This window comes from Triticum dicoccoides, chromosome 2B (genome assembly GCF_002162155.2).
Source record: "Triticum dicoccoides isolate Atlit2015 ecotype Zavitan chromosome 2B, WEW_v2.0, whole genome shotgun sequence".
In the NCBI taxonomy this organism is placed as follows: domain Eukaryota; kingdom Viridiplantae; phylum Streptophyta; class Magnoliopsida; order Poales; family Poaceae; genus Triticum; species Triticum dicoccoides.
This window is the reverse complement of record NC_041383.1, coordinates 775105316-775115111: the sequence shown is the minus strand read 5'-3', so window position 1 is coordinate 775115111 and position 9796 is coordinate 775105316. Positions and strand designations below refer to the sequence as shown.

The window sequence follows — 9796 nt, the reverse complement described above, 5'->3', positions numbered from 1 at the left end:
CTTTCATTTTGTCTCTAGGGCATATTTCCAACAATTAGGACAGTGATAGAGCTTTTAGATTTGCAATAGAAGCCAACATTTCAAAACCCAAGGAGTGACCGAAGAAAGGAAAGTATGCAGCCCAATCCCATAGATTTTTTTCCCACGCAAGCCCACAACAACGGAATAGCCTATACATGAATAGTTCCTTATTCACAAAAAAACATGCATGCCTTAACTAATTGGTCAAGTCGGTAGATTCAAGGTCACAAAGTGGCTGGTGGCTGTACTAATTTTTATTTTTGGTTTTCCTTTTGGTTCTACTAATCACACATGCATGAGTACTTACTTATAGTTTTAGTTTTAAATCATCACAGTTTAACTTAAAGAATCAATTGTTTTTCTTAAATTCACAAACATTTTATAACGATGGACATTTTAAAATTTGGGAACATTATTTAAATTTTATGAACAATATTTGAAATTCGTGAAAATTGAAAATTGTCATACATTTTTTTGAACTAATTAACATTTTAGTGCGAATTTTATGAATTCAGTAACACTTTAAAAAATGGAATAATTAGATTTATGCCCCTAGTTGTGTCCCACTCGGCTGTTTTACCCTAATTTCCAAAAGTCACCACTTTTGTCTAAATCACTTCGCTCCTCTTATGCTTTTGCCCTTTGACCCTTTGACCACCAGTTTGAAAGCTTCATAACTAATTCATACTAAATCAGAAAAATACAAATAAGATACCAAAATGTTCAGAAAAACATCACCTATATGTCAGTGTCATTTGCATTCATGAAAAAAGTGTTTGAAAGTACCCATTCGAGTTTTAGCTCTTATGCTACCACCATGAATAGTAAAATCTAAAAAAATTCAAAAAATCAAAAAAAATTGGTGGCAAAGAATGACAAATGTTTTATGTGCTTGCCAAGTTTCATCAGGGAATGACATTCGTGGCAGCCCCGGCAAAAAAAAACAATCAACACTCCAAAATAGATTATTTTTTTGCCACGACTTCTACGAATGCCGTTCCCTGATGAAACTTGGCAAGCACTTAGAACATTTGTCGTTCTTTGCCACCATTTTTTTTGAATTTTTTTAGATTTACTATTCATGGTGGTATCAAAAAAACTAAAAATCGGATGTGCACTTTCCAACACTTTTTTCATGAATGCAAATGACACTGACATATAGGTAATGTTTTTCTGAACATTTTGGTATCTTATTTGCATTTTTCTGATTTAGTGTGAATTAGTTATAAAGTTTTCAAACTGACGGTCAAACGGTCAAAGGGCAAAAGCATAAGAAGAGCAAAATGACTTGGACAAAACCGGTGACTTTTGAGAATTAGGGGTAAAACAGATGAGTGGGACACAATTAGGGGCATAAATCTAATTATCCCTTAAAAAATCAAGAACATTTAGAAAGTATCAATACTATTTTAAAATAATGAAAATTTTAAATTTATTTATAATTTTTAAAATCCTTAGTGTTTTCTAAATTATAGAATATTTTACATATTTAAAAAATCATGATTTTTTAAGTGCGTGAATATTATTTATATTAATGAACATTTAAATATTTGTTAAATATTATTTATATTTTAAAAAATAAAAATAAACTCGATTTTTCTCGAAATAAAAAACATTAGGAAGTCATGCAAAAACCAATAGAGAATCATCTCGTAGGACCTGTATCCAAAAAAATTGTGGTAGTAATGGTTTGTGCAACATACCGCATGCGTGTTGGTTACTGAATCAGGCCATAGTCTCGCAGAGTGCGCATTTTAGCGTTATGAGCTCCCTCCCCACCCCCTCCGCCCCATTGTCATTGCCAGGAGTAGGCCTACCTACTAATTGTTAGAAAGCAGAGATAGTCTTACAAAATCTTCTTGTGATGTCATAAAACACAAACTACCTAAAAGGTGGACATCTGGTTTTATTTTACCATACAACTGTTTTTAGAACGAGCGTAAACCTAATGTACAAGGATGACTTGGCTAAGGGCATGCATAATACTACCTCCGTCCGGGTTTATTGGTCCCTATTGTATTTCGTGCCAAATTTTGACCATAAATTAAACTAACAAAATATTCACGCATGTCACCAAACATTATATTTTTGAAAACTATGTTCAAATACGAATCCAATGAGATAATTTTTTGACATGCATTAACGTTTTGTTAGTTAAATCTGTAGTCAAAATTTAGCACAAACTACAAAGGGGACCTATAAACCATGACGGAGGTAGTAGTTGATAAGGCGGTCTTCTCCTATGTACCATGATACTTCACATCATCTAGAGAAGCCAAAAATTATGTTATGCAATGAATTATCTCTTAATGTTATTTCGCATGTGTCCAGTAGTGCTATCTTAGCAATACCATCGAAGATAATTGATGAGTTGGAAGAGAGAGAAATGGGAAAGAAGTTCTCCACTATGAGATGCCATTAGTAAGATAAAAAGAATTCCATCCACTATACATGATGGTATCTCTTACTTGCATATTTTTGACTTTAATATATGACCCCATAAACTTAGGAGCATGCAAAATTAATGGGTGCATGATCCTAAAATTATAGGGTAATTTAAATATGATAAGAAATATAGGACTCTAGTGAAAAATTGACATACCATTCTTGTGAAAAGATCGTCTCTTAGCTAAAAGAAGGCATTGGTCTCCTTTTCATTTCCTGTCCTACAACTCATCAATTATCCTACATGACATACCTGAAATAAAACATTAACCTACATGACATCCTAAGGTATCACACATCATACATGCCACAAGGGTCGGTTAGGAATGCGGCCGAGTCCTGCACCATTAAAATGACGTCTTTGCTTGCGGCTCACACCATAAATAACCATGTGCGTCCACACTATAAATAACCAGGTGAGCCCAAAATGGGTTTGGGCAAGGTTGCGGCAATAGAAGCCCAAACCTCTCTATGCCGAGGAAGCCCATGGTCGGCATCGGGAAGGTCAGTCTACCTTTTGAGAAGGTTCGTGCTAGGCGTCTTTCTAGTCGTTGGGAAAAAGATATGTTGTCTTCTCAGTTGTCTGGATCACTCTTAAACTATGACTCTATTGTTGGAAAATAAATAACAATTCTTTTATGCATGCAAGATCTTCGTATATCTTGTTTTTGCGGTCAATAAAAAAATAAAAAAATCTAGCATTTCAAATATGTATATGAATTCATTTTTTATCTATGTAGCAAAACTTTATTGGTCGAAACAAATCATTGAACGTATATATACGAAAAATGTGTGCAATAATGCAAACACAATTTTACTACATGAATGCAACACTTGCAGCACACACCCATATTGTCACAATATGCTATACGTTATATGAAGCAAGCCAACAGAAAAGCTTGTAAAATGTCGAATAAAATGAATCCAACATAAACAAAATCTAAAAACCCACTAACCATCATATTTTTTATGCCTCCGACCTTGCTGTCTTGGGCTCGATGACAATTAATCTAGCTTGTCGAATGCCAATAGAGCCAATAACATGGATTAGTCGATGAACTGATATCTCCTTCCCCAAGGTCAACATCATGCAAACCCTCATTTTGAACTCTACCATGAGGATTACCATCACAACAAGGTCCATGGCTCCTAGCCTGGAAGAGGTAAATAAGCAATGAAGATGTTTGCATGGAGGAGAGAGCAGCCATCAAATTGGATCGCCACAATAAATTTGCTTGGAGAAAAAAGAGCCATCACAAAACAACACTAGCTTGTGAAGTATACAACCCGCCTGGTCGTTTCGATGGATTGGTCAATCATGCGACATGAATCGTTCCCCTTGCAACAACAACAAAAAAAACAACAGAAAATAAATTCATTTTTGTTTCGGTGTCTCATGGCCGAGTTCCAAAATCCACTAAGAAAGAGCTAAGTTGTAACAAAGGCTATCACTAGGTGTCCGTTGGCTGAAATTGCAGGCAAAATCAGCTATGTTCCTGACCATCCATTCTCACTTGACTATGAGATCAAAGGTCTCCAATCAATGCACCACAAGACCCCCACATGCAACAAGTTGTATGTTTACAACATCAGTACAATATCTTTTCCTACGGTTTGACTAGAAAATTGTGTAAAAAGCATCACACCAAGTTTAACACACGCATGCAACAAATTGCGTGCATACAACAAATTTCCATTGTAGCAGAAGCACTTAAAAATGGATCAGAACGCCAGCAGCATGACATACAACCACATGCAACATACATAAACAACCCATACAACAATGAATAACACATTTGCAACATAAATTCAACCATTTCCAAGATATGTTCAAAATCATTGAAACTTGCCACCCATGTGTACCCAACAAACATGTACTTGTACATGCTTGCAACATAAGTGGCACCAACATGTCAAAGCATAAGTTTCACTGACCTCTCACCATCAACAAAAGTGGCACCTACTTCCCCCATTTTGCTCCCACAGGTGACGAATATGGCACACCGGATTGCGGTGTGAGCCAGATCATGTGACCCTAAACCCATTTCATGCAATCAACATGCTTTCTAGAACTTGGTGCCACGGAGTGGAGCTCCACCGCGTGGCATCCATGGTGTTACAGATCCTCAGCTCGAGCTCCATTCCTAAGTTTCTGCCATGGAAGGAAAAGGCGACCGACGGATCGTTGACACAAATCATTTAGCAAAAAAGAGAAACACTACTACTTGAGGCTAAATATTGTGAGGCAGCTGGCATGGCACAGTACCTTTTCTCATCTTGCATATATATGGTCCACATGTTAACTAACCAACTGGACAAGTATAAGGAACTAATGATGCAGTCCTCTACTACTGTACTGTATAATTTCCATCTCTTGGGGTCAAAGAATCCAAGGACGCCATTAGCCGTGGGAAAAAAGGGCATGGCTAGTGGATGTGAGTCACGTGAACTTCCCTTGACAAACTAGCAAGCAGTCACGTACAATCCATGACTTCATTAGACTTCTTTGCGCCGTCGTATGCAAGTGTACTTGTCACTGGGCCAAGTCGATTAGTCGGCCGTATTTAGGCGACCGTGCAATTAAGTTGCGCGCATGCACTAGGTAGCTATTCCCGTGCACGTACGTAGCTAGGGCGGCAAAGTGATCACGTACTCATCCAGCTTTCGCTGAAACAAATAGCGGCAGCCTCTTCCGCTGAAGTGTTACCGCGCGCGAGGCTGCGAACTGCAACGACGATGTTCCTCAACCTTGGTGTCATGCTCGTCTCCGTGCTCTTACTTTGTCACGGAACCTGCTCGGGCTCGGGAGCTGCATCTCCGGATACCCTGAACGATGGCCGGCGCAACATCACCGACGGCCAGACGCTCGTCTCGGCCGGTGGTTCCTTCACGCTGGGATTCTTCTCACCGGGCGAGCCCAGCCGGAGGTACGTCGGGATATGGTTCTCCGCGTCCACGGACGCCGTGGTCTGGGTGGCCAACCGCGACAGCCCGCTCAACGACACCTCCGGCGTGCTGGCGATCGACGGCGCCGGCGGCCTTCTCCTGCTAGACAGATCCCGCCGGACCGCCTGGTCCTCTTCGAACAAGACGACGACCGGCGGCACCACTTCTTCTTCGTCGTCGGTTGAGGCGCGGCTGCTCGAGTCCGGTAACCTAGTGGTGGTGGTGCGCGACGACGACGAAGAAGGAAGCGGCGCCGTGCTGTGGCAGTCGTTCGACCACCCGTCCAACACCCTGATCGCCGGGATGCGGCTGGGCAGGAACCCGCAGACGGGCGCCGACTGGTCCCTCAGGTCTTGGCGCTCCCCGGAAGACCCGGCGACGGGGGACTGCCGGCGCGCTATGGACACGAGGGGGCTGCCGGACTGTGTGTCGTGGCGCGGCGACGTCAAGAAGTACCGCACGGGGCCGTGGAACGGGCTGTGGTTCAGCGGCGTCCCGGAGATGGGGTCCTACTCGGACATGTTCACGAACCAGGTGGTGGTGCGGCCCGACGAGGTGGCCTACGTGTTCAACGCGACGGCGGCGGCGCCCTTCTCGCGGCTGGTGCTGAGCGAGGCCGGCGTGATCCAGCGGCTGGCGTGGGACAGCGGCAGCCGGGTGTGGAACGTGTTCGCGCAGGCGCCGCGGGACGTGTGCGACGAATACGCCAAGTGCGGCGCCTTCGGGCTGTGCAACATCAACACGGCGTCCACGCTCTTCTGCGGGTGCGTGGAGGGGTACGTGCCCGTGTCCCCCGCGCACTGGTCCATGAGGGAGGCCGTCGCCGGCTGCCGGAGGAACGCGCCCCTGCAGTGCCGCGACGGCGGCGCCACCACGGACGGCTTCGCGGTGGTGCCGGGCGTGAAGCTCCCTGACACTGAGAACGCGACGGTGGACGTCAGCGCGACGTTGGAGGGGTGCAGGGCGAGGTGTCTGGCCAACTGCTCGTGCGTGGCCTACGCCGCCGCGGACATCAGAGGAGGCGGCGGAGGCAGTGGCTGCGTCATCTGGGCCGGTGACATCGTCGACGTCCGGTACGTCGACAAAGGCCAGGATCTCTACGTGAGGCTGGCAAAATCTGAACTAGCAGGTACGTGCAGCTTGGACTTTTCATGGATCATCTTGCCCATGGATTAACTAACTGTTTATATATTTCTTCGTGAAATTTATTTGGTCATGTATGACTGTTTATTTTCCTTGTGAAATTTATTTCATCAGCTAATAAGAAGAGGGGAAGGAGCATGTTAAAGATTTTGCTCCCAGTCACGGCATGTCTGCTTGTACTGGTGTGTGTATTCCTTGTTTGGGTATGCATGTTCAGAGGTAGAATCTCAAGAAGCAACATTGTTGTGGCACTTCTGACTTCTGAGAAGTATTAAGGAAAAATGTTTACTTAAGAACAACTGACAAAAAATATTTCAACTCTTGTTGTTAGGCAACCGTCCAAATAAGGATAACCAGGCAAAGTCGGTTCTAGGAGGCGCATCAAACCAACTAATTGGTGATGAAAATATCGAGCTTCCATTGGTTAGCTTCAGAGACATTGTTACCGCCACAAACGATTTCTCGAATGAGAACATGCTTGGACAAGGAGGCTTTGGGAAGGTTTATAAGGTAACTAAATAATCTGGCCAAGTAGGTGTATCAGATGAACATGATGATAATTCTGTTCAACTTAAGAATGATAAAATGTTCTGCAGGGAGTGCTGGAAGATGACAAAGAAGTTGCTATCAAAAGGCTCAGTAAGAGTTCTGGACAAGGAGCAGAGGAATTCAGAAATGAAGTTGTCCTAATTGCCAAGTTGCAGCATAGGAACCTTGTCAGGCTCCTTGGCTATTGCATTCATGAAGATGAGAGGCTGCTGATTTATGAATACTTACCAAACAAAAGCTTGGATGTCTTCATTTTTGGTATGTTCAGATCTACATGTTGATCAAAGCTAACACATTATTTAACTAGCTTGGTTGCATACTTATAACAATCTTGCATACTGTTCTGCTAGACGCTGCAAGTAAGTATGTTCTTGATTGGCCAACAAGGTCTCAAATAATCAAAGGAGTAGCCAGAGGACTTCTTTATCTCCACCAAGATTCAAGGTTGACTATAATACATAGAGATCTTAAATCAAGCAACATCTTGTTAGATGTGGATATGAGCCCAAAGATATCTGATTTTGGTATGGCGAGAATTTTTGGTCGTGACCAGCAAGAAGCAAACACTAACCGAGTTGTTGGGACATAGTGAGTAATTTTCACAAGCTATTTATGTAGTTAATTTTTTTGTTACTTAAGTTATTGCTCATTGTTACGCAGTGGTTACATGTCTCCTGAATATGCGATGGATGGTGCCTTTTCTGTGAAGTCAGATACATATAGCTTTGGTGTTCTACTCTTGGAGATCATAAGTGGTCTGAAGATTAGCTTACCTCACCTCTCAGATTTTCCAAACCTCTTAGCTTATGTAAGTATTATTAAATGGTAAATTTACGCAGACTTCAAATGAATGAGTAATTTATATGAATTTGATTCAATTGGTCCAGGCATGGAACCTATGGAATGATGGGAAGCCAATGGATATGGTGGACTCCTCCATTGTTGATAACTGTTCACCAACTGAAGTTCTACGGTGTATTCATATAGGGCTCTTATGTGTGCAAGACAATCCATACAATAGGCCACTCATGTCATCGGTTGTGTTCATGTTAGAGAACGAAACCACGACACTGTCAGCCCCAAGGCAACCTGTGTATTTTGCACATAGGAACTCCGGAGCTAAAGAAACAGGAGAAAACACCAGCAGCTCAATGAATAACATGAGTGTCACAATGTTGGAAGGGCGTTAGGCAAGATATTGATGCTCCATAACTTAATATGTAAAACATATATCTTGCCACTCATGTGTTTAACTGTAAGATTTTACATTATAATAGGAAGGAGATTGTTATGTTTAAGAAATGTTAAGGTATTGTTTGCTACCATACCAGTAGAAAGTGCTTTTACTTGAGAATTCTGCACATGCTTAATCTTTGCCATTCACACATGATTTCTTCTTTATCTCCATCAAGATTCAGGGTTAACAGTAATTCACTAAGATCTCAAGGCAAGCGGTATGATTGAAACAAAAGTGACTCCCGAAATTTCAGATTTGGAATAAAAATAATTTTGAATTAGATTTTGTATATGGAAATATTCAACCCAGAGAAGGTTTCCGTGTTATATAAAAATTTGGTTAGATTCTGTTTCTTTTCCTCCAACTTTTACTTGGCTCTAGCCCTTTCCAAGCATTAGATCGGCCCATCTACCAACAATGTCCTCCATTTATATAGGACTACTACCTCTCAGATCCAACCTTCACAGCGAACCAACCTGTGGTTAGATGGTTAGAGGGATAGTGGTATCCCTAGCCCACCATGGTTCAAGTTCTGGTGCTCGCATTATTCCTCTTAAGATGATATTCCGGCTCAATCTCTCAAAGGTGCTCATAGGGGTAGGGTGTGCATATGTGTATTCATATGGATGAGTATATGCGTGTATGTATGATCGCTTGCATCTGTACTGGGTTAAAAAATTCCAACCTTCACCCTTCCAGCCATCAAGTCCATAAGAACTTGGTATCATATCCGTTGATCTTTGCAGCCCCTGACACCATGAGCACACCACCAAGATATATCTATCATTATTTTGTATGTTTTTTTTATATATCATTATATTGCATAGTTTTGACATAACTTTATATTGATTTATATTGGACTAATATATCAATCGGTCTCTGTTCTTCGTTGCGACTCTATTCTTCGCTACGAGTGAAGAATAGAAGATTCCACGATGAGTTGTTGTGGGCTTGCGTGGAACTGAGCACACCTCGCAAAACATACATAGATTACCCGATGTGAAGAGGACCAAGGAAAACAAGTTTGATGCATCACACAGAAAAGAAAAGGAAGAGAGTTCCATGGCCTCTACCTAACCAACGTTGCCACATTGGTCCTCTTGCTCTCCCCTGTTCGGCTGCCTTGTCGTGGGAAATAGGAGTAAGGACTCATCCATTTCGTTTTCTTTTCCTTATGTTTTGTTTCCCTGGCGACATTGACGACATGGCGGCGGCAAAGGCGTGTGAGGTCACTGGTCCGGTGAATTGTGCATCAGATCAGGCGTCGACGAAGGGCTTGTGAGAGTTTTTGTTGCTAAATTTGGTTGTTCTCTTTGAACCTTGCCAGTTGGTGTGTTTATCAAGGAGAGCAAATTGACTCGCTATTGGTGCGACGAATTCAGCATCTTCGTTCATGTTGGAATGCTCTATATGTGACTGTGTTTTCTTCAAGAATGTTTTCTTCAAGAAAAGAAT

At 42.1% G+C, this 9796-nt stretch overlaps 1 protein-coding gene across 1 annotated transcript; it reads left to right on the top strand.

Annotated features, from left to right (window-relative positions):
- The first annotated feature begins 5152 nt into the window (after positions 1 to 5152).
- On the top strand, positions 5153 to 8383 carry LOC119366214 (receptor-like serine/threonine-protein kinase SD1-8). The gene is made up of 7 exons (XM_037631904.1): positions 5153 to 6541; positions 6670 to 6774; positions 6887 to 7065; positions 7152 to 7362; positions 7455 to 7692; positions 7765 to 7912; positions 7992 to 8383. The coding sequence occupies exons 1-7, from the start codon at positions 5203 to 5205 to the stop codon at positions 8292 to 8294; spliced, it is 2523 nt and encodes an 840-aa protein (XP_037487801.1). The 5' UTR covers positions 5153 to 5202; the 3' UTR covers positions 8295 to 8383.
- Positions 8384 to 9796: the final 1413 nt, after the last annotated feature.

What these genes read in the sequence shown, in the direction of transcription:
- LOC119366214 (XM_037631904.1), top strand. Translation starts at nt 5,203, where the DNA reads ATGTTCCTCAACCTTGGTGTCATGCTCGTCTCCGTGCTCTTACTTTGT. An exon ending in GCTTTGGGAAGGTTTATAAG is followed by an intron (nt 7,066 to 7,151) that starts GTAACTAAATAA and finishes AATGTTCTGCAG; the next exon opens with GGAGTGCTGGAAGATGACAA. An exon ending in CTTGGATGTCTTCATTTTTG is followed by an intron (nt 7,363 to 7,454) that starts GTATGTTCAGAT and finishes CTGTTCTGCTAG; the next exon opens with ACGCTGCAAGTAAGTATGTT.